General features: G+C 39.1%; 1 protein-coding gene across 2 annotated transcripts in view; it reads right to left on the bottom strand.

Annotated features, from left to right (window-relative positions):
* PDXK (pyridoxal kinase) overlaps positions 1–24,607 on the bottom strand; it is an 82,984-nt gene that overhangs the window by 28,666 nt on the left and 29,711 nt on the right. Inside the window, exons 4-11 of one of the 2 annotated variants that reach the window (XM_026098023.2) lie at positions 22,340–22,423; positions 20,459–20,505; positions 18,078–18,163; positions 17,216–17,261; positions 14,384–14,495; positions 12,848–12,984; positions 12,248–12,314; positions 989–11,482 (exon numbers count right to left, since the gene is read on the bottom strand). In XM_026098023.2, coding sequence (XP_025953808.1) covers positions 11,370–11,482; positions 12,248–12,314; positions 12,848–12,984; positions 14,384–14,495; positions 17,216–17,261; positions 18,078–18,163; positions 20,459–20,505; positions 22,340–22,423 — 692 coding nt within the window. In that variant the 3' untranslated portion in view covers positions 989–11,369. Of the gene's footprint in view, positions 1–988; positions 11,483–12,247; positions 12,315–12,847; positions 12,985–14,383; positions 14,496–17,215; positions 17,262–18,077; positions 18,164–20,458; positions 20,506–22,339; positions 22,424–24,607 lie in introns of those variants that run through there. The other variant, XM_064497083.1, reaches the window with a different exon arrangement.

The raw sequence follows: 24,607 nt of genomic DNA, 5'->3' as shown, positions 1-24,607 counted from the left end.
CACAGGGGTATCACCCACTGTAGCGAGGGAACATTTCGGGAACTCCCCGGAGACTTGGTTACCAGGATTAGCCGGGTGAAATTCTCTGGCCGAGTTATACTGATAATATTGTCTGGAATTAATGCATAGGGAGCACTTCCTAATATTTTCTTCTTTCCAGCGATGCTGGATGTGGTCAGATAATTAGCAGGGAGACGCTTTGATCATTCAAGAATGCACCTATACCTGTGATTAACATTCACAAAGTGTCTGGGTTAGCCATGTAAATAAATGAGTAAATGAAGGATCTAGATTAAAACAAGACAGGAACAGGAAGGTATGTACCTGTCCTTAAACCTCTCCTCCTTGACCGCCCCTCAAGAAATCTAACCCAGTAGCAGTCAGTAGATTATTTCCCCTTCGGATGCTGGCCTGAGATCTACTACTCATTCTACCCCATAATTTACAGGTGGTGAAATTTGGCTAACTGGAAACAGAGGCTATTTAAATTCCTCAAATCCCCAAAGGAATCCATCATGTTTTACCTAACCTTATTCCTCACTGTTCGGTTTTGAAATGTCCCAGTACGAGCAGGATTAGATACTTTCTTTCTGGGGTTTCGGCATTCTTTACAGTAATTACTGCAAATTATTCCAGAGCCACAGCAATTGGATGGTAAATTGGCAGTTAATACCAATCCATTTCACTGTGGAAGGAAATTTCATTGCGCGGGATTAAGGGGTGGAACTGCCCGGCTGGCTCTTGGCAGCAGGCCAGCCTAGATCAGCTCCAGGAAAGGCCAGTGCCCTGTGGCATGGCTCCCAGAGGTGAAAGGCAAGCAGATTTTGAACAACACTGAGCGGGGCAGGCACAAGACTGGGCTCTGGGTAACTCGAGGCAGATGTTTGTGAGGGGGGCAGATACCAGCACCTGAATCCCACGGCTCTGATCTCAGGTAAAGCTGGGCGTCCCCAGTTAGCTGGGGAAAGAGAAACAGCACCAAGAAAAGGACATTTAGTAAAAGAAATGTATTTTATTGAAAAAAAAAAGATACGTTTCACTTATACACCATGAAAATATTTAGTTGTGCATTATTTTCATAAGAAGAGGTTAAGACTTTCACAAGAAAACCACAGTCTGTATTACAGCATTACGAGAAGAGGTTCTGGTGGCATCTGTGCTGGTCATTCTCACTAAGCAGTAGAGCAGAATTAACTGTGCTTCTGACAAAAACCCTAAATATTGGCCTCTTCCAGATGCTACTCCCTGTTAAAGATATGTCACACCCACTGGGTCAATACTTAATAATTTCTGAACTAGAGACAAATGTCAAATTTTTTCTCCTTATTTGTATCTTAGATAAGTTCGTGGCTATCCCTCCCATTTTTAACAATCCTGATTTGTATTTCCCAGTTCAGCCAGCTAAAGACATACTAAAATCATACATATGATGTCATACTCCATTTTCTGGTAAGAAAACAGTACTGAAAGGGCTACATTACACAAGTAATTACACTCACTGACAGCAAACTATAAAATCACTGGTGCTAAATTCTGTCCGCTCATCACCGACAACAAACCATACACTTTTGTTCCCTGGCAAGGCATGGTTTGCACAAGTTCATATTTGGCATGTGAATATATGAGCTTTAGTAGATACAGATCACCGAACATGAGTACCTGTCTACAAGTGATCTTCCAATAGCATTTATTGTAGGTGTATCACGAACAAAGGGGAAACATGCTCCAAGCCAACAGTGACAATTTGTATCACACTGCTTGGCCAGGCATCTGTTGAAAATCCCTTCTGAACCAGAAACCTATAAACAAAAATAAATCTTAATGCCACTTTAATTCACAGGCAACTTGCTTTTTTTCTTTTTTTTTTTTTTTTTTTTAAATAAAGGGGCATGGGAAGGGAAAAGAGCCAGACCTGGACAATACTGACACCATGCAAGTGCTGCGAAAGCGGACTTAAAATTTTATCTGCTTGCTATTCTATGTTCCCTACTCAGATAACTGCTTTACTGCTTTGTTATCTGCTATTTTCTACTCTGCTAGTCATAACGATCATATGGGCAGTCACACAAAATCTTCCAACAGTGTAAGGTTTCTGCAGTAGAGGGGATGGGCTGGATTGGGAAAACCAAACTCATACTACTAAATCTGTATCTCTTCTTTCAATTACTTAGCTGACGAGGACTTCTTTTCTCTACCACTATTGGTGCAGCTCTGCAATTTGGCTGTGCTTACCTAGCCACTTGCTGCCAAGAAAAGGGGCAGTCCCATTCTCCCCCCTTTTGCCCAGCTGCGTCTTCCTATCCTCTCCACTGTGGCACAAGCACTTGTCTGCTTCCAAGACGAGGAAGTTCAGTGAGCTAAAGGAGCTGAAAACTTCACATTTTTTTGTCTGGGTAAGTTCTCCGTTGGTTTAGCTCCTTCACTTCACTCATTATGGGGATGAGCAAGTACCAGCACCAGCAAAAGTGATGGGAGAGGAATATCAGGGTGCAGATTTATGGCGCAGCAGAGCTGGACAAGTAAAATCCACCATCATTGCTGGTAATTCCACACCTTCCTTTTCCAAGGAGCAACAGCCTAGTCTAAATCGTCTGAATCATTCACTTGCAGAGTCTCTTCCTCTCCATGAACTATAGAAAAAGTTTAGGGAAATTACATAACTAAAGTAGGTTCCTAAAACAGGGAGGAGGTGAAGGGCAGAAAATGAATATCCCACTGCCTTATGCCAAGGCCATAAAAGCAGTGTCCTGATTCAGTATATGCTTTAAAGTGCATACTTAAGAGCTGTGCTAAATCAGAGCTTCCTCACTGTATTTAAAAACAGACAGCCCAACAAATTTACACAGACCTAATCTCCCAGTTTCGCAGAATAACTCCTCTGCATTTCCCCCAAGGGACGATGCAGGTAAAACAGTCAGTCTGCCATCACCATGCATACATTGTACCCACAGATTCCCAGGGGACGGAAATATAGGCACAGTGAAGCATGCAAAACCTAACTGCTCCCTTCCCTATCTCCTCTCTTCAACAATACATGATCAGTCTTAGCAACTTTTTTCTTGCCAACTCAGCAAAACAGAAGCAATACTTTTCCTTCAACATATCCAGAGCTGAAGAACTCTTGAGAGAAAACTTCTGATAAATGATTCCCTAGTTTTTGCAGTGGTGATTTATTCAGAAGAGTGGTGAGGATGCTGGCTTGTTTCTTTAAAAAAGAAAAAAAAAACATAATTAAGGATGGTCAGAGTTTCTCCAGACCACTAAAGGTTGGGGTACGACCATAACGTTCAATGGAGGGCCATACTCCACAAACTGACATATGGAGGCAGATCCTTGCACTTCCCAGGGAGCCTCCAAATGACCAAGCAAAAAAATAAATACCTGGAAGGGATTTGCTTTAGCCCTAGTCTCCCAGTCATAAAAACATAAAGAAGAAAATAACTATAGCAAGATTTAAAAGAAAAGTTCTGACTTTCAAACCTGCTGACAACTTGCGTTTTGACTGAATGGGATTTTGTCAGTAACTCAGCTCTTCTGAAAGCCAGTTCGTACATTTATTGAATTTAAATTCAGATCACTCTACTTAAATCCTTCACATTATTACAACTGACAGACTGGAAGGGAAAAAAAAACGAAAAAAAGAATTTCTCCCATTTAACCTACTCATCTAGCTATTGCACGTTCACTCAGCACAAGCCATGAAGTCAGCTCAGTCAGCTTCAAATAACGCGTAAAGGCTAGTCCTGTTCCATTCTCTTGGCTTCTCTACTTACATGTTGCTATTGAGCACCTGTAGAATCCTCCAGATTATTTAAAGAAATTAACAAACCTGTGACCCATTTTTAGCCTGCCTCTAGTAGTTTGGTATCTTACTCTAACACAAAATCCAAGTTTCAGGCTTATGTCACCACTTACCTGATTTTATAATGGATAAGGTAACAATATTTAGGGTTTTCTTTCAAATAGTATTTTTTATTATCCTACTGCCTCTCTCCACAATCAAGTGTATAAGCGTTACTGCAGAAAGAATACAACTAGTAACTGCCAGCCAGAAAATACACAAACACTACAAAGGCCTACAATTTCATTAGAAATTAAATAATTTGCTATTACACAGAACTTCATTGTTTTTCCGGCATAAAATTAATTGAATTACTATATACGTCTCAAGGACAATTATTAAAATATGTAAACATTTAACAGGTCCACCTAGTCAGTACAAAGCACTACACAAACTTTAAGTACATAGAAAGTTTGCTCATAAATATTTCTTTGTTTAACAATTTTAGCACTAAAAAAATATTACTTAAAAAGGCATCTTTTATTAAGTTATTTTAGTCTGTCCAGGGCTGGTGGGGTTTGTACTATCCCTACTATATTACAGCCACCTCGCTCACTTCCCATACCATTTTATTTCTCTGGAAGAAAAGGCTATCTGTGGCTGGGACCCAAAGCTTCAGCACAATCTATAAAAATATAATTCATTAGGACCTCCTGCCCACATTCTGAAGGCCTACACAGCCAGCCCCCAAATTCTGGTTCCCACCCCCACCACATTGCAAATAAAGCTTCAACATACACACACACACGCACGCACACAAAGAGTACATATATTACTATCTTCTACACACAGAGTTTTCTAAATAGCAATGCAACCACATGGGCAATAGGTAGGGAATACATGTGATCTCAGTGGTAACATATGGCACAGCCTTCTCATATTGCTGGTTTTCTCTGTCTTAATAATGTGCTGCCTTATTCGCTACTCTGCAAATTACTTTCTGTATTTGTTATTATTACTATTATTTGCATTGTAGAGGCACTAATTCAGGAATGCACGCTTATTTAGGAACACACTCGGGAGCATCCCGTTTGCCTCAAGATTCATTGTTGCTGGAGCAGTCAGGGGCTGGTGGCTTTGGGGCTGGCACCTGGCACCGGTTTCCTGGTAAAGCAGATAGGAGCTCTCCTCAGCTGCTGAAAGTCAAATTGCATTCTCCCCTTCTGGAGACTGTCCTCCTGACTCCACATAAACTATGAAAAAGTAGCTCAAGAGCAGGTACCTTGGATTCTGCATTCAAAGCCCCTCTCTGGCAGTTTAGGTCAGGTTTCTGATCTGAACCATGTGGATCTTAATTTACCTAAAATCTGCTCCTGCAAGCACGTGTAAACTCATTAGTTCACTTACTTATTTAAAACAGAAGAGATATTTTCAGGGCTGTGATTGAGCGTTTCAAAGCTTAGTTTCCGTGGTTGTCACGTTTCTTTAACTGACGTGTTTTACAATGCTAGTGGGCTAGAAAACTGTTCAGCAGTTAAGTTCCCAATTATCAGAAGCAAATGCTTTTTAAAAAGTACAGATGTTTCCTGGAAAATCTTATCCTGTGATTTTAATAGGAGTTGAATGACTGACTAATCAATAAGCCAATGAGGCTGCAACGTGATACAGAAGAATGGACTGGTTTTTGTTTCAATTTATGAAGAAATATTTTGCCTTCAAAGTCACCAAAATTTGCATCCTTTCTGTCTAGGCTTCAAATGGCATTATTTAAATACACAAGACCCTTAGGTTAGGAGAAGTGCTTTTCCTTGGTATAACTATAAACCTAACTTCTCCAGTGGGCATAACCATACTGACATAGTATTTTCTGCAATTACCAGCGCTCTCATTAAGCTGAATACTTGCTCTCCTTCTCCTGCAAAACTGCCTTCGCATATAAAGTGCAGAGTACTAACAGAAGCACTTGCTCTGACATGCAGGAGCAGTTGTTTCCTACCGTAGTCTTGTATGCTCTAAGCTAGGCAATGAGGTAAAAATTACCCTGTGAAGGGTACCGCAGCTGAACGCTGCATATGGATCAGACCTGGAAATGTGTTGGGGTTCTTATTCCAAGCCTCTCTGCTTCCCTTTTATGCAAGAGGAAAGAGCACAGCACAGACAAGTTCTACACATGCAAGTACAAGGCATACAGGAGCAGTGGTGCAAAATGCCAGCAGTTGTCTTCCCATGAAACTTCTTCAAAAAAATTCAGAAGACAAGGATGTTATTCTCTTCCACACACCTACTGCATTATTCTGCGATGGTTACAGTGTACAAATGCGAATTCTTCAATTAACTACCCATCTTCTATGCTAGTATACAACTAAGAAAACCTTTAATTACATCCACTTTACTCAGCAACACTATCAAACTGTTCTGGTTTTGTTTAATTCTGAAATGGTTAACATAATCAAAAATAGGATCTAACAATTTGTGTGTGCACAGTATATTACATTTAGATGCTTTTATTACAATCTTCCTTGCCACATATTTTAAAATAGAATAAAATAGATAAAACAATCACCATAGCAGACTCGGACAACAAATTAACACCGTCTAATCAAGATACATATAAGATACTCAACAAGGCAAAGTAGCTAGAAACCTTGGTCCCCCAATTCTTTTGTATAGCATGTTGATTATAGATTTCTTCCATTTACGACGTAAATCAGCAAACAATCATTTAAGTTGACAATTTTACGGCAGATTTCTAAAATGTTTATGCCAAGTGTGAATAGCATTGATTTTAGCACAATGTCTATGCACGTGTCTCCCACAGAGGTAACTGGGAGTTTTAAGCACGTAAAGACTATAACTAGGCCCAGAATAGAGTAGATCATTTTAAACAAGTTTTGTTCTGTCCAGCACAGCGGCTCCACAAATGAGTGCACTTGCAATAATCAAAATGGCTGACCACATACACTGAAAAGCTCATTCCAGGAAAAGGGATTCAACACAAGTTACTACTAGTAACTGAAGAAAAAGCACGGTGGCGAAGTTGACTGGACACAAACAGAAGCAGTGAAGTTAGTGATCCCTAACCACAACAGCCTCAAGGCTGATGCACCCTAGACTAGTAGACTCCAGAAGCATTTCATGCTGTTAGGACAGTCATGGAAGGTTTTTAGTTATTGATGCCACTTTCTGTGCTAAAGTGCTTGCTCTGCAGTCAGCTGGGACCTAATGTTCTTCTGCAGTCAGCTGGGAACCTACATTGGTTTAGACTAACCCTCTTTCCTCACCTACGGATCTGCAAGTAGATCACACAATGCTGATACATCTCCTCCATTCCCTTAAATAACGGGCAGCTATCTAATACTGAAACCCTTTTCAGCTGCACCAGAAATACAGTTGCAACTTGGAATCTTTACAGATATTATATGCAGGAGGAGAGGAGGGAATAAAGAAATACTGGACACAATTGTGTTAAGACTATGAACTGTGTTCTGCAAACATTATGAAAAAGTGCTGTATAACTCCGAATCAGTAAAAATATACCTAGATATTATGTATGTATACCTTGACATTTAAAAATGTTTAAAAACCTATGTTAGCATGTTCTGACTACAAAAAGTTAGCTACAGATAATTTTTTGATGTTTGATCTTCCAGGTAAGAGATGTTAAGCCCAATTCTTCAGTGAATGCATAAACCTGACCTAATTTAGATCAAGTCAATGGGAGTTTAAAACAGATACGAGCAACTCCCAGGGACTTCAGCAAAAGATGCTAGCAGCCAACTGCTACAGAATCCAGCTAGGGCAAAAATACAAACTTTTGCAAATTCAGCATTTTTGTATTTGTATCCCTTTCCCACCCCTACTGAAGCTCTCTCTCAGTTGTTGTATCCATCCCTTACACTGTACAGCTGTGTCACAGACTCCAAGGAAGGTGTGAATTACTGGAGTGATTCTTCCTTCTTTGAAGCGATGGGAAGACATCACACCTGACAGGTATAAGCTGCTCTGGCAAACATCCCACACATTGTTCTACAGCAATATCAAGGTTGACTATGCTTTACAAATACAACCTTGGCTATAAGGTAACACTAAGTCTCTGAATACCAAGGCTTCTTTATTTCAGAGAACACCTGCCCAGCCTTTCTCTAATTCCCTTATGAAAGTTTATCTTTTTAGTGCCAAAACCAAATATGCTGTTTCACCCTTACTAAAAGGGCTTTTCTGTAGTACAAGCTTGCAACAGGTAGGGCTTCTTTGACAGCAACAGACTTTGACAGTGCATAGTTAATGCTGTTTTAAAAAAATTTTAAGCTGATTTTGAGCTTCTCTCTCCTGTTGATCCCCTGATGTGAAGAACTTCAATTCCTCACTGCACTTGTGCAGGGGCAGCCTTCATGTGGCTCTCAGTCAGCCCTCATGCAGCTCCCATTCAAGGCCATATTACGTGACTGGCAATGAAGTTACACTGCACAGGCTGCTGGGCAATCAATCCACAGCCCTGGCTACAGGAGACAGCACACCAGGAGCCACATCGCCACTCAGCCAAGCTCTGTGCTACCCTGGAGCAATGGGACTCAGGACAGCAAATGTCATTTCCTGCCTGTGAATTGCTCTTAGGGCTCATCTACCTCTTAGCAATCTGAGGGACAAGGCAGAGGTCTTAGAGTTTGGTCATCTGAAGACTTTGGTATGTGACCCACAGGAGCCAAAAAGCTGGATATGCCTGGGCTAGGGAGTCAAGCTTAATGCTGCAAAGTCAACTAAAGAACCATGGCATGTAGAGCCAAGGAATTTTGGTCTGTTGATCCCCTCTTCCCAAATGGACGGTAAGAATTATACATTTCAATGTGAAATGGTCTACATTTTAAAAAATAAACAAACTCACTTATATTTGGAATGTGGTGTGCAGCACTTATGTAATCAATGCTAGAAATAGTTAAAATGCTTTTGTGCTCAACTGTTGAAATGCATCTCCAGCTGCAGTATTTAAACACTTTTGCTGAAAGCAACTATCTCAAAAAAGTCAGCTGTGTTCCCTGTGCAACTGCCCTAGCAAAAAGAAGCTTATCTAAAAAATATGGCAATTTATTAATACAGATTTATTTCTTAGCTATCTGAAAGTCTGCATCTCAGGAAGACAAAAAGTCTGCATTAATTTAAAAATGTAATGCTGAGGAAAAAAGGCAAGTTATTTGTACTTCACAGAATCACAGAATAGTTCAGGTTGGAAGGGGCCTCTGGCAACCATCTAGTCCAACCCCCTTGCTCAAGCAGGGGCACCTAGAGCATGTTGCCCAGAATTGTGTCCAGACAGCTTTTGAATATCTCCAAGGATGTAGACTCCACAACCTTTCTGGAAAACCTGTTCCAGTGTTCAATCACCCCTACAGTAAAAATGTTTTTTCTTATGTTTAAAGGGAATTTCCTGTGTTTCCAATTTGTGCCCATTGCCTCTTGTCCTTTCACAAGGCACCATTGAGAAGTCTGGTTCCATCTTCTTTACTTGCTCTCATCAGATATTTATACAGATTGATAAGAGACTTCACCTCTTTTTACACGCTGGACATCAGCCACGAGGTCATCTCTCCTAGTGATTGCTAATTTCTGTTCACATCACCAAAATTATTATTGCTAGAAAGTTATTTTATGGCAGTGGTTACTATAAACTGTGGCATCAGAGACATGTTTTCTAGGTAATTATTTTTCTTAAAATTCTTAAGTCAAAAGAATATTTTTCTCATTTTAATGCCAAATGGCATTAAAATTTTAATGCCATATGGCATTCTTTTGCAAGAGGCAATAAAAGTGCTATTAGTTATTGAGAGTGAAAGCTGAAAGTTTGTCTCTTATATTAACTGCAAAATGTGTTCACCTCTTAAATGTCATTTGTTTCAGAGATATTGAAAACCAGGGTTTCAGAAGTGTATTAATTAGGAAATCTTACTCTATAAAAGAATCTGCTCAGCCAAAAAAATTAACCTCAAGGATAAATTGCTCTTCTGTTAAGTAAAACCAATGAACTTTTACAATGGCAGAAAATCCACAGAAATGATGGGATGAGTGAAGACTACAGTGGCACAAGCAGTCTCTAATGCAGTTCTTTTGGAGACTCCAAGCTATGCAAGTGACACTGCCTATCGATTAGGCAGGTGTGATGAGGAATATACAAGAAAGTTATCTGGGAGACACCTAAGGGCAAGTTTCCTGAGCATACTCAGCTAATCAGGAAAAACACGGAGCTGCCCTCTCCTCTAATGCAATTTTCTTTCATGCAGTTGTAAGCACATATGCATTTTTTTTAATCTCCCTATGCCAAAGACAAATACAGCTTAGCAACTGAATTTGGGTTTAACAACACACTAGACCTCATCTTGGGAGAAGCAAGAACTTCAGTCCCATACTGCAGTCAACAGGAAGTACAAGTGGTCAGCATCTGTCAGTGTATCTACCATCTACTGGTATAATGTTTGGCTGTGGTATACAGCACAATGAAGTTAGTAAGAATCTCATCTTAAAGCCTTATGAAGCAAAATTTGGAAATAAAAAATTGTTCAAAGATTAATAATAATGCACACTTCTGTAAACTCCAGTCAGTGTGGTTTGTAGAGAATTACATTATGGACAAACTAACTTTGTATGTTTCACTGCATTTGGTAAATGTATGTAACTTGTTCAACCACACACATTACTTTCACCACAGGTTGCTCCACTGATGAGCCCACCAACAGTGCTCACTATTGCTAAGTGGAAGTGCCCTACACAGTTTGTAAATACAGCCACCTGGGGAGAGCAGGCTAGGGTAGTCAGCTTTCAGAGTAGGAGCTGCTTTATCTTTTGTCCTTAAAGAACATTTGTCTTTACTTAAAAACTAAACAAAGAACCAAACCTGGCCTCAGAGGTAGAACTACAGTCTTCTACCCTATTAATGAAAAAGTTTCTGGAGCAGATTTTCAGGAGAAAGTGATGTGGGTACCTGTGAACATTAGAAATAAGCAGCCAGTACCTGTAAAAACTGTTCATAAATAAGAAACAGGAACAGTTATCAGTAATATGAATGACACCTCAAGGTCACTTCAGAGTACTTAAATGCTATGCATCTTCAAAGTACTCCTTACACACAACCAGAACTTTGTGTGTAGTTTTAACCCTGCTAAGTTTCATAGCAGCTGAGATACTGAATACGTAAGTAACCAGGTATCTCCAGGAAACAGGAGCACATAGCCAGCTCCATTGGCACTAGATGCCATCTTGAAATATATTCTCCAGTCAGTCAAGCATTTCATTAGCAAATTCACATCTAAAGTCTTTGGCAAGGCAGGAACATTGTATTCTCTTGCCCAGGGTAATACACAGACTAAGTGAATTTGACAGCCATTTTGATACCTGGCAATATGCTTTAATACACACCAACTCTGTTCTGTTTTTAAAACTGAACAAGGCCAGCACATATGTTTGAGAGTGGATATCTGCCTATGCTGGGCACTATTTCATGAAAGTCAGGTTTCTGTCACAGATCTAAGGCAAATATTACAATTTACAGGAAAGAAATGAGGACATCAATACATTGTGCGTTATTGGAGACATACAGCCTTTATAACACAGTAGCTTTCACTATGATGTCTGGGTTTTCTATGTCCTTTTTGCTTTGGACCATTCTCAATTCCAGCTGGGCTGAGTTTGGTTTGTTTCCTTCTCCAGCTTGTGCTAAAAAGATGACATCAGAATGTCAGTAAAAACAGCAGTATAAAAATAAACAAGTTACACTGTTCTGTTTTCCCATTATTTTTTTTCTTTTCTCCACCTGCCTTACTACTCCTGCGCAAGGCTTCAAGATGGAAGATACAGGTAATGTACTGTAATTGTCCAGATACTGTAATTGTCCATCACCTCTGCCTAGCACCTCTCTCCAGAAAAGTAATACAGCTCTGCTGTCAGTCAGTGACAAAGAGATGCTCCAAAAGCACACAGTTCCCTTCTGGATCTCCTTGGGAGTTGAAAGAACATGGCAAATCAAAGCGAAGAGGGCTCAACCCCCCACCACCACCATTCACATGGCCTACACGGCAAACAGACATACTGTTTATTACTAGTTGATAAACCCCTCTCAACTCTAAACACATGCACTAAAAAGGCAAGTGAGCAAGTTGTACTGAAAACAGAGGCTCTTTTGCAGCCAAACTTAGCGTTTCCTTACGTTCTTCCACCACTCCTTTGACTAGCAGTTAAGTCTCACCATTACTGTAGTCCAAATATAAGCTGAACAGCGACATCTTCTGTCTGGTGTTGTCAAGAATAGGATTGGAGGATACAGTAAGGAATACGCACTGACAAGACTACCTAGCTTTCATTCTGTAAATTCTCTCTGACTGCCTCCACAGTGCGGAGTACCTTTAGTCAGGAAACAGAAAGCTCTCTAAATGACGCAAATCCAGACAGAGGAAATTTGGGAACAAGGTTTGAATGAATTACCTTTTGCACTCTTAATGGTCCTTTGCAGAACATGTTGCATGGCTGATACAGTCTTTTCACATGCCACCTGTGCATTAACAGAATATATTTAGATTTTAATAATGCTTCAGCAACCCAGTTTAGCAGCAGTGCTTTTGAAATAATATTAAGTGGCCAGCATGACTGATTGGAAGAGCAAAGAGAGTTAATGAGTTATTCTCTTCAAACCAGTAAAGACAAAACATAACAGAGTTTGGGAAAGAAAAAGTTTTAAAATTTCTTAATTCTCCCAAAACAGATATTAGGAAAAAAACACATGCAATCTTTCACTACAGAGAGAGAGAAGAATGTCTTATTTGGTAAAATTACAAAGTATGTTTATAGATTAGACAAAAAGATTACATGAGCTATAACCGAAATGTGGTCACCCAAGCTTATATAACCTAAAATGTTGTGGCAAGAAGGAAAATTCTGCTTTTGTTTTTTTTTCCTCCTTAGGGTGAGGAGAAAAAAAAAAGCCAAAAACAGAAGAGAGTCTTTAAATAATGTCACAGATTAAAAATAACAAAAACGGAACATTATAGTCCAGACTTGCAAACAGATGAATAACCTCTTCCACACCTTCAAATTGTTTGGATGCTTATGTGTCCATGCCAAAAGCATAGCAGCAAATAAGTCTCCTGTTCCAACAAAGACAGCATCCACTTTAGGAGACTCCACTCGAATTCTTTGTGTCATCTTGGTACCATCTGCTTTAGCTACAACACAGACAGACAGCTAAGTAACAGATCCAGCAATTAACACAATAACATTTACCAACATTTAAAAGTGATCACCACATTCAAAATCCTATGTTGTTTGGAACTTAAAGATACTAAGGAGGACTGTAAAGTTTGCTTCAGTTCTTTTAAAATGTGTAACCTTCTGAAACTTTACCAAGGTGGGATAGCATTTACAGCTTATATACCGTACACTAAGAGGGAGCAGATAGCTGGCACCTTCATCTTCAGAGAGGACAGAGACAGTCTACTTATTTTTCATCTATACATCAGTGGCAGCTTGCTCTGGAAGCCACGTGTTTATGCAGACTGCTGAATCCTAGTAGGGCATGCCAGACCAGAACCTAGAGTATCTCTAGGCTGCATGAAGGCACAAGAGCAGCTGTAGACATTAGCAGAGAATATCTAATCCATGTGCCATTGGACTAATTAGACTTATTCCAGACCTGACATGTACCAAGTGCTAAGAAAAACTGACTGGTTCTTAGTAGAGTCTGTATTAAACACACTTATTTCTCTCAGCAGTCTAGAACATGATGCTTGGATTTATACCACGTTGGTAATATAAATGTTTACCTATACCACATAGGTAAACAAGAAAGTGAGTTTACCATCCCACACAAATACACCCTTCTTATACAAAAACAATCTGTGACAGCCCAAACACACAAGTCAATCTTGGTGACAATATATAAGGGAATATAAGGAACAAGCAGAAAGACATGTCATAACCCACCAGAGCAGGAACAATCTGTTAATAAGACAGTATAACTTTTCATAAAAGCACCCAAATCTATAAAGTATCCAAATTTTCTGTTTTATACCCCAACTACACGTCAGGGTGACTCACAGGGGCTTTAATAGCCCTGACCAGTCTCACCTGGGACCTGCACTCATGCTCCCTCTGCCCGCCGGCCCAGCAGCTGCATGGAAGCTCAGGCCCAGCCATCCTTGCCTGAGCTACGCTGTAGGTGTAGCAGTGCCTAGCCCTGCTGTCCTGCCTTGTTGATGGGATTTCCCAGCCTGACCTTGGATCTGACTTGTCTCACCTTTCTTTGATGATCAGTGGACTGTCAATGGAACCTGTCTGTCATCACCGTCCCTGCTCTGCTCACCCTGTTCAGATCTACAAACCTGCGCCCTGTCAGTGAAGGCAGTCCTCTGCCTTGCTGTGGTCTCCCTCAATTTCCAGCTCCCCTTCCCTCATGGAATGGCCCTGCTCTTGATGCTCCCTGACACTACTGTAGAAGAATTTCACTTAGGTGGGCTACTTCCATGCACTACAGATGGGTCTGATGAAGCCACTGCTTCTTAAAGTGACTGAAAGCACAGAAGAGGTTAAAAAAAGGGCATTTCAATGAAGGAGTTCATGACTTACTTTTCCTGTGGCTTCCCAGTGCAATTAGGTAGCCGTTTCCTAAAGGAGCCTGTAGATCTGAGCTTGTGATCACCACAGTCTCTGGTCCCATGGCATGCAGCATATCCATTACCTTTCCATGTGCAAAAAGGTAGGAATCAGTGATTGTAATACGTGTTAATGAAGCCTTGAATCATTCATGATATTGAGAATTTTTGACAAACACACCTGATTTTAAAGTCCTTTGTAAAGAGAAAGAACAATTCCTCAAAGAATTTACTTGAATTAGAGCAATTCATTTGAAATACGAGAATCAAAACGTTAGCGTTTAAATGTATATGCTTTTTAAAATCTACAAGCATCTCTACTTGCAATATCTTTGGATGTTCCTCTGAAAAGAATACTCCAACTTCAGCTGTGATTAGAATTTTTATCTGCATCACGTTTTCAGAAAATATTAGCAAGAGAAGTAGAGAACAAATACACAGATATATGCATCTGAGCTGACATCTTGAAACAATTGCTAGAGAGACAATAAATCACAACGTCTTATATGGTCACTTTTTTAAGTAGTAGTGAAAATATAGAAAAGAGTTAAAGAGCGCAAACCAGAGGCACAAGTGTGTCTGTCTGAATCCTTCTCATTCTGTTTCAAAACTCAAATTTACATCTGTAAATTACATATGTTTGTAGGTGTATTTCCTCTCTGCATGTTCCTCACTTGAAACCATTAATACTCTGCTTTTGACATCACAATTGGTTGCTACAAAAGTGATTTTGATTTCACAGAAGAAAGGATGACTTTAATAATAGCTTTAGCATAAAACACAGATAAAATATTAATTCTCCCAGAAGAGTTTAATTAAAAATCCTCTTAGCCTAGCTATGACTCATGAACAGCTGAATGATAAGCATTTATTTCTGCCATTTTTAATTCTCTTTTGCATTTCTTTCTTGTTTAAACCTCAAAGTTTCTTCAGCTGTCGGACCTCTTTCCACAGATGCTAGGTTAGATTTTAAAAGAGGCAGTAAGTCCACCTGCAGATGCTTACATAATCATTCTATGAACAAACAGTAAGCTCAGTTTCATTTCTCACTGGCAATTCACCAACAATCACTGGAATTTCTAGTTGCAGCATTCAGCTGCTTCTACATTAATATTAGGTCATATTTAATTTTATATTAGACAAGTATACTGTCATCATTAGTCTTACCAAAGCAATGAATCAAAATGTACCAGCATGTAAATCAACGGCAAAATTCCTACCAATTCTGAAGGGAACAAGTTCCAGCATGGATTATTACTCAGAAGGATAAACCTATATATGACATGCAGCTAAAGAGACAGACATATGAAAATACATATATCCTGCAAGCAACTATTTTAAAAATGTTTCTATTCCTAAAGAAGATTCCATTTGTTTTAGAGAGATTTTAAAAAACCCATCATAGATAAGAGCTTGCATGCATGAGTCAGGCAGACTGGCTTGTAAAATTGCTTAGCACATGCAACTCCTGTCTGCAGCTGAAACACACAAACCTAAAACTAGTGGCTACTCAGCTAACTGTGGAAGGACTGTTGTACTCAGGCTTGTGGTTCTACTGGTGAGGATGAGAATAGCAGAACCGACTTATAATTAGCAGCTAGCAGCATGAAGCACAGTGCTCCTCCCTTGTTCCTGCACACTGTGGGAACATAAAACTGGAGGAAGGAAGGGGGGAAAAAAAAGAGAGAGAGAAAGAGAGGGAGAGAGAGAGAGAGAGAGAGACCTGATTTTTGGAGCTGCTTTGTGATGTGAGAAGATGTTCACATGACTTTGCTGGAGGAAAAAACAACAAATATTAAGGCTGACAGAGCCCAGCTACTCTGCTGGGTGCCACTGCAGCTGCTATTTGTCTAAAGATTTCATGTTCCTTTGAAGTTCAAAAGCAAACAGGAAGAAATCATGTCAGTCCACTATGAAAGCATTTGACCACAGTCATCGAAACAAAGAGTTCAGTCTTCTTAAAATATCCATAAAACCATATTCCTATTTTGCCCTTCATCACCGTGTTCTGTAGCTTTTTAGATTTATTCAGTTTGTGTAGAAAGGTAAATCCTTACACCTCAGCACAGTACATTTGCAGTCTATCTATCATCTTTGTATGGTGATGACAGCAGCTGTCAATACCACCACTGTGGATCTGTCTGCCTTTCACCAGGAAGCACCTGAAAGCCATTGCTCCAAGCCTGGTTTCTTGTTTGTGCACTCCTTCTGCAACCCCGGTCTCATCCTCTCTGAGTTAATTTAAGAAAACAAAACACCAGCGAACTCTAGGAAGAGGATTCAGAGTCCATCCATTCAATCCTTGTACGAGCTTACTAGCAAGCTCTCTTCTTTGCAAGCAGCCCCTTTGCGGGAATGAGGAATGGTTGTCCTAACAGACACAGCGTTGCAGTCGCAGTAAGTCCCATGTGGACAGCAGAGGGAGCTACGTGTACAGGTTCCTGTTGCACGGCATCATTTTCTTAACGTCCCCAGCGGTTTTCACCACAACCGGTGCATTTCCGCATCACTGACACTTGCTATGTGTGCTGCTGTTTCCCTCCTTACACTTCAGCAAGGCAAATTCACTGTGATCTTACTCATCATTATCACTGCAATGCCTTCATCTGTAGCTCCTTCAGGAAGTTTCTTCAGAAGTCTGGCACTAGAACAAGAAGTATTTTGTGCATGGAGTGCACAAGCTTCAGTAGTGAATGAAGAGAAAGAATAGCGGCTAAAGTGATTTCAAGGTTAGAGACAAATGGCAAACTGCAGTATTGTAGGCAGAAATATGGACAGAGATCTTGCATATCCTTTACCTACTTACCTCTAAAGCTTCCTTTTCTGTGCGAATCTTTCTACCAGTGAGTAACCTAAGAATGAAACATAAGTTTTAGAAGAGCACAAACGCTTCAGGCAATCACTTGTTCAGTCTTTGAAAGGATGAAAGTCTAGATTGCACAATACAATCCTAGGTAATTTGTTAGCTACATGAAGTTCACTGTACCAGACTGCTGACTTTAAAAAAGTTATGTGCACAGACATACAGTGCTTCTCACACAGATTCATACCAGTCCTAACCTGTCTACTGCAGAGATCTCTGTATCATAAAATTACCTCACAAGTATGTTCTCTCCATCTCCCATGTGGCTGTCCCTCCTTTTAGGAGGACAGCCTGTGATGTATCATATCAGATTAGCTCCTGAACACAGAGTCTCAGCTATGGAGACAGGATGGGCATGAAGCACGCAAACTCTTAACTCCTATGAGATGTTGCCATGGTGGTCTTTTTAAATCTAATTTTAGGGGGATTGAGTCAAACGATTTCAGTTCTGTTATCCTGAAAAATAATAAAAATTTTCCCAGGAATGGTTAAGAATGAGGAAGGGAAGAGAGGTATTTCTTCAACCAGCCCTAGATACAGGCCTCTGGAGAAAATGAAAAGTAATCAGGAAAATGGGAGACTGGAGAAAAAAAAAAAAAATTATATTCCTCAAATAACTCCCAGATTTTTATATTGTTTTCAGTACGGAACAGTGTGGTTTGCTGAAGAATACTACATAGAAGCAACAGCTAAAACTCAAAGCCCAACACATACATAGATACAGGATCATACTGACATGAATAAAAGAATAGGTTTGCTTTTTTCCCAGGTTTATTTGGATATAAAAATGGAAATGAGTACTTACTCAGCCTCAAACTGATTAGGTGTAATTATATCAGCAACAGGAACAACTTTGTCCCTGTAGACGGGGAGAAGATCCTTGGGCACATACTAGGAGGGCAGAAGAAACAGAATCAAATGTCAGCAGTCATATCAGATGTGGAAGTGTAACTTTCCTTCCCTGAACTGCCATTCATGCTGTCACTTGATAACTTTAAAGCTCCTGGTGTACTGTTATTTAGTAGGAATTACAGTGTCAGTGCATTCTCTGTCTGGTGACAGTACTGCTAAAAGCCCCTTTTTCACTGGAGGCATCACTATGCAGTTGGGTGCAAGGTAGGAGCATTAAACGAAAGTGGTGCCCGGATGAAAAATTTTGGGGTTCTCTATTAGCAAGGTGACGCAGCAGCATGAGGAGAAAATACAGTGCCCACATGGGAAACACTTTTTCATGTTCTTACCTCCAAAGGAAACTACTTTGTTGCTGCACTGACAGTATGGAGGCCCTTCTGTGCCTCAGTGTGTGCCCACATGAATTGTGTTGCAGACTGTGACTCAGGAACAAGTAACATTTACTCCATGTATTTTTTGTCTCCTCCTTTCAGCACAGTATTTTAGGTGGGCTGTACATTCATATATGTGAGGGGGAAATCACATTTGTAATTTATTCAATATAATTTTTTCTGTAAAGCAGTTATAAGTATATTAAAAATATTTTGCTTGTGTTTTACATAAGCCTAAGGAACCACTAACACACTTCACTGACTGCTGAATCATCTCTTCAAGTAATGAGGGCCAGCACTCCCCCTTCTCCTTTCCTGTCCCAACTCTGTCCCATCCTCTTATCTAACTATGGCCCATCAGCAAAGGCAGACTGATTGTCTAAGCAGGTGACATACATACACTAAGATGTAGCAGGAGCCTACCAGCCCGTATGTTCTTCAGATTCAAAAAAAGTTTAAAAGTATAATGGCAATTATCAGCTGTTTTGTCACGTACTAGAGCTCAGCTAGGAGTTCCAGTTAGACAGGTACAGGAGTCATCTCCTCCTCTTTAGTCCTGTTGTAACTCAGTTTAACAAACTCCTTTATGAAAGTTCATTGCTTACTAGTAGCTGATATTCTCCAGCAGCACCCCATTTGCTAAGTCATGATTAATACTCCCTTTCATCTATGCTTTCTTTACTTTTTTTTGTTAGGCTCACATGCTACTTAAAGCAAGGTGCATGTGTCCATGTGTAAATCTGCAAGCATGTTACTGCCTCCCTCTGCAATTAAAATCAGCAACAGATACAACCCCATCGGTGCTGACTGCAAGGTGCTATTAAAACACCCATTATACTGATACTGAGCTCAGTCATGCAGTCATGGTGAAGTGATGATGTCACAGGGATGCTGCCTTTAGACAGAAATGCAACACACATTCACATCTAAGTCAAGATGTTTTTAATAATGATTTTATTTTATTTATTTATTTTACAGTAGAAATGAGTTGATGGGCTACATGGTAAAATCTTCTCCTCTTCCTCCATCTCTTGCCTTCCATGCTACAGCCATGGTGTAGGCCCATGGTTATGACTTCTCCTAAGAGCTAAGGCTTTGCAAGGTGGCTCTGCACCTGCCAGATCTCTGCCTTGTTAGAAAAAGCCAAGGACAATAAATATTGCACCAGATGTAAACTGAATGAATAAGAACACAAGAGCCATGACAAATTTATTACTAAGTGCTATTTTATGTGATGTTTTATGAGCAGGTAAACTATAAAAAGGTACAAGGACAAAAAGTAATTCATAGAGCATGACTAGCTAAGGCAGAAGAAAACATAAAACATCATTATTGCTGGTGTCTTCCCACACTGCGTTTTTTCCACTAAAACTACTGGCTAGTTTTGATTAAAAATGAATGCTGCTTTGTCAGTATGCAATCTGGTCTTGGCACACACAACCTTTCTGTCACAGATCAGAGCCCAACTCCTAACAGCTGCTGGATCTCACATGAAGTCAGTTATCTTCATTTAGGTTCAAGTGGTATGTCAATTCACTTGCTCACTGACAATGTGAGCAAGGCTACCAGCCAAAACAGCTCTCTTGACAGAAGATGAGAAAACTCCATTGAGCAATGGAGTGGGGAGCAGGGGGATATTTTCTTGCTGTCAGGGTCTGTATTCTACCTGTTGTCTCAGCAGAAGGTTAAATACAAGTCCCAGGGCTATGCAGCCTTCATTCACTCCTCCCAAATACTAAACTCATTCAAATACAAGATACCACGGTACAAAAGTGATGATGGGATCCAAAGCCACACCTAGGTAAAGTAGCTTAGTTATGGTATTTAAAAATTTTTAAAACTTTATACATCTCTATATAGCAAATATTCACTGTATACAGAACCCAAGCAAAAAAGGACTAACCATAGAACCTTCTCCATTCCATTTGTCACCCATCACTGGATCGCATACTGTAACAGAGAATAAATCTGGGTTTAGAAATGGGGAACAATCATAGAGATCCTGGGGGGATTAAAAGTTTTAAGTAACAGTAGTGGCTATGTTATAGCATTGTCCTTTGATAGCTTATATAGTCACACAGCTCTTGCAGCATACTCAACCAGAAATTTGTAACTGGTGGCTGACAATCCTGAAAGAGTAGGGCAAGTGCCTTAAATAAGTGCCAGAGGGTTGCACTCGCCCTCTCCTTCCATGTTGTTACGTCTGACTGCTGGGAGTGAAGGGGCTTTTGTCCCCTAATAGAATAAAATAGATAAAAGAAGCAGAAAGCTTTCCCTTTCATTCCTCAACCCAAAACTCTGGAATATTAATATGGTGGGAAAGAAATGTGTAAGCTAGTATTTGTGAAAAAACAAAATTACATGTATTATTATGAAACAAGAAGAAAATCCTGGCCAAACTGCATAAGCTCATACTTGTCACAACAATATTAACACACATTTGGCACAGGTTCAGAATCTTAAATAACATTAATATCATATTCTTAGTGCCCTCAATTTCAAAGCAAGACAGGAAACAGCCTAGCCTTGTATTAGACAAGGAGTATTGTTCATTGTATTAAAAGAGTTTTCAGCAAGTTAAAAAATGAAAGAAAAATCCCAAAGTATCTAATCAATACCCAGTCAGTATTTAGGAAAGCTTCTACAAGTCACAAGAGTGTCATTCATTTTTACTTTTTAAAAGTATTTTCCATACAATATAATCTGTTTATTAAATATAAATAATCTTACAAGCCCAGTTCCGTTCTCACCATCTAACTACCTCCTTCCTGTTCTATGCACTTAGATGTTTCTGTTCATACACAGTATAGTTTCTAGCTTTCACTTACTAGCACAGGGCTCTGGAGAACCTGAGAACACAACGGTTTTGATAAAGGTTAAAAAACAATAAGAATCAAACTCATGAAGATATCTATTACATTTTCAAAATGAGAACTGCACTTTGTTAACTGCCCGTAAGTCTGATATCACAACATGTAGTATTAAATCTTGCAGTTCCCGTGAATCATTCCAGACATTTCCTGACCACATAGTCTGATAAAACCTGAACCTGAGAGGCTCAAACCATCATTCACAGCTCTTTATCTGCTGCAAATCCTCACCAACTTTGCTCTGTCACTTCCCAAGTTTTGCTCAATTCAAGCCAGCACTGGTAATGTTGAAAAGACCTGAAACACTCCAAGTCAGGGATAAAAGATAGAAATCTTCTCTCATGGTTTAAGCCTGACATGACATGTTAATGATGGCTATTGTTACAGTTTGTTGCTCTTTGAGCATTTCTGGGTAATCACAGCACAGGGGATCAGGATTAAAAAACTCCGAGTTTAAGCTAAGTTTTCAACCTTATACGACACAGTAGGATACTTTTTCTGGGATTTAACAAGAAACCATGGCAGGGCAATAGAGAAGAGCCTATCCTGCTTTTCCTTGACTTGGAAATGAAAGAGAGGATTCAGCCAGCCAAGGCCACTGAACTACAAACAGCAGCAGCCAGATGGGATTTCACAGGACTTTCTTTGATACAGACTATCATTCCTTAAGGCACTTTCTCCTTTGGCTGTCATAATGCAAGAAACATTGAAAGACATAAAATCAAAAAGATAAAAAAAATGAAAAACAACTTCCTCAACATTTAAGCAATGCTGAACTAAAATTTCACTGGAGTCTCAGCTGAAGCCTGACAGATCAGAAATACTGGATAATGTCAGAACAGTGTTTTCATCCTGAACAGTGAAAACAATGGGCATATATATAAAGCAGAAAAGACTATAATTCACATCCTTACCATACACTAGGTTAGAATTCTGCTGCTTCAACTCCTGGACAATATCCACCACCATTGCAAGAAATGATGTGTCCCTGGTATACCCTTTGGGGGGGGAGAAAAAAGAAAAAGGACACTTTTGCAGTAAATTTTCATTAAAGGGTTTTTTTTTGTTGTTATTGGATAGGAATGCTGCCTACTTCTCATTCTCTGTAATAATGCATTTTTAGAGCAAAGGAATTTTAGTATTCAGGAATAAGCAGGTGAAAGACAGATCCAGACAGCACTTGCTTATCCACAATTTCAACCTTAAAAATCGATTTACTAAGTATCTTGTGGATGAAGTGCTCATAAATTTCAAAATGCCTGAACATATATATAAAAAAGTCAGGCTGAAAGGAAAGAACACTCCTTTTCTTCACCAGTCTGAATCAGCACTATTTATCACGTAGCAAATAAGAAATGCTTTAAATCCCATATACTTCTCTCATACTCTGGCTAGAAGCAGGTTTTTTATTATTATTAATGTTGGTGGTGATACAGTTCAACACATTAATGAAATGGAGGAGAATTAATCTTCAACATTTTGAGCAATGGCTGACATACAGCTAAACCTAAAAATGAGAAATTTATTGGTAAAGTAAGCTGAAAATAGGTTTCATTATACCTCAAGACCCTAACAACAGTGCTAGCACTGCAACAGTTTTATTTATTTTTGCATTTTATTATTTGTTTATTCATTTAACTATTTAATTTTTGTTGTTGTTGTATTTATGTATTCATTTTATAAATTTTATTTATAAAATGTATCAATTAACTAGAACTTCAATTTTCTTTTTTTTAGTTTATTTAACATTACTATTTTTAGCAAGGTAGCTTCTCCAAGCCTTCAGATTGGAAATGCCCATTCTAATTGAAAATGTAAAACATTTTGTGGATTTTTTTACTCATAAAATTATTTAATTTTTAGATATAGAGGGAAAATGGAGAAAGCTACCAAGATTTCTGGCCAAAATGCTTTGTCTTATGTCCACAAAATGCTGATAATCAGTGAAAAAAAGCCAGGCAAACATTTTCGTTTAAAATAATCTACCATGATTGGTAGACTGACTAAGAAAACAACTCTCAGAGCTACAGTATGATTAACATTTTTAATAGAGGTATTTCAAAAGCATTATGCAGAACTCTTACTTATTTTTTTCCTTTAAACAAAAAAACTATGTGAAGATCTCTAAGCAACTGACAGTCACAAAAGTTAATAAATGTAATTTTGTATAATCAGCATAATGATCTCCATTTAAGCCAAATATCTACAGTAACTAGACATATGATTACAGTCAAATCCTGTTTGCTGACAAATTAACTTATTTTTAGTGTTTGATTCACCATATGCAAGTTGTTGGTGGTAGCACAGTGTGGTTATGAGATACAGTGAACGGCTGTTCTACATTCCCTTTTGAAGAGAATGATCTGTCTTTTGCCTGTGAATGAAAACAGCCAAGTTTTAATTCCAGCCACAACTCAACTCAGTGCTGAAACAGAAGGTATTATTAGGTCTTAACAAACTAGTGTAATTTATGACCATTCCTTTTCTTCATCCGTATTGAAAAAAGGTCAATCTGAATCAGATTTTTATATTGTAACCCATATACAGACACATAACACATTTCAAAAGGCATTTTAATAAATATTTCATTTCAACTTTTTCTTCAAAATTTCTTTGCAGAAGATTTCCATTTTTCCTTCTACCATTTTAAATTTCTTACATCCATTTTGCCAACAGAAACAAGACAGTAATAGGAAAGGAAATGGGGCCTTATCCAAGAGTCAGGAGTAAAATAAAAAAAATCAAAGTGTCAGCAAAAAGAATACTCAAACATTATTTACAAATTTTGCATACTAAGACCTCCTCAAAACTCCTACAATACAGCATGCCTTTCCTGGAAATTTCCTCTATGTGACTTCTTTCAAGGAAAAAAGGACTTTTTTTTTTTTTTTTTTTTTTTAAAGTATCTCAACCACACAGAAGCCTGTTCCATTGAAATTAATTTCTTAACCTAAGCTCAGTTTATTTGCAATTTATTATCTCCTTTACTTTAGAGAGATTCCCTGAAACAGAAAGGAAAATAACTCTTCAGACATGCTATACCCTTCATGACAGGATGACTGCTTTGGGGTCATAATCCCAGATCCATATAGCCTAAGCTTCCAGTTTTCCCTGTGTATACAGCACTTTCCCACATGTGGAAGCTGTGAAATCAACCAAATCTGGCTATTAATTTCTACTTA

The sequence above is a fragment of the Dromaius novaehollandiae genome, chromosome 1 (assembly GCF_036370855.1).
Source record: "Dromaius novaehollandiae isolate bDroNov1 chromosome 1, bDroNov1.hap1, whole genome shotgun sequence".
In the NCBI taxonomy this organism is placed as follows: Eukaryota; Metazoa; Chordata; class Aves; order Casuariiformes; family Dromaiidae; genus Dromaius; species Dromaius novaehollandiae.
The sequence above is the reverse complement of the archived record's forward strand: the minus strand, read 5'-3'. Positions and strand labels throughout refer to the sequence as shown.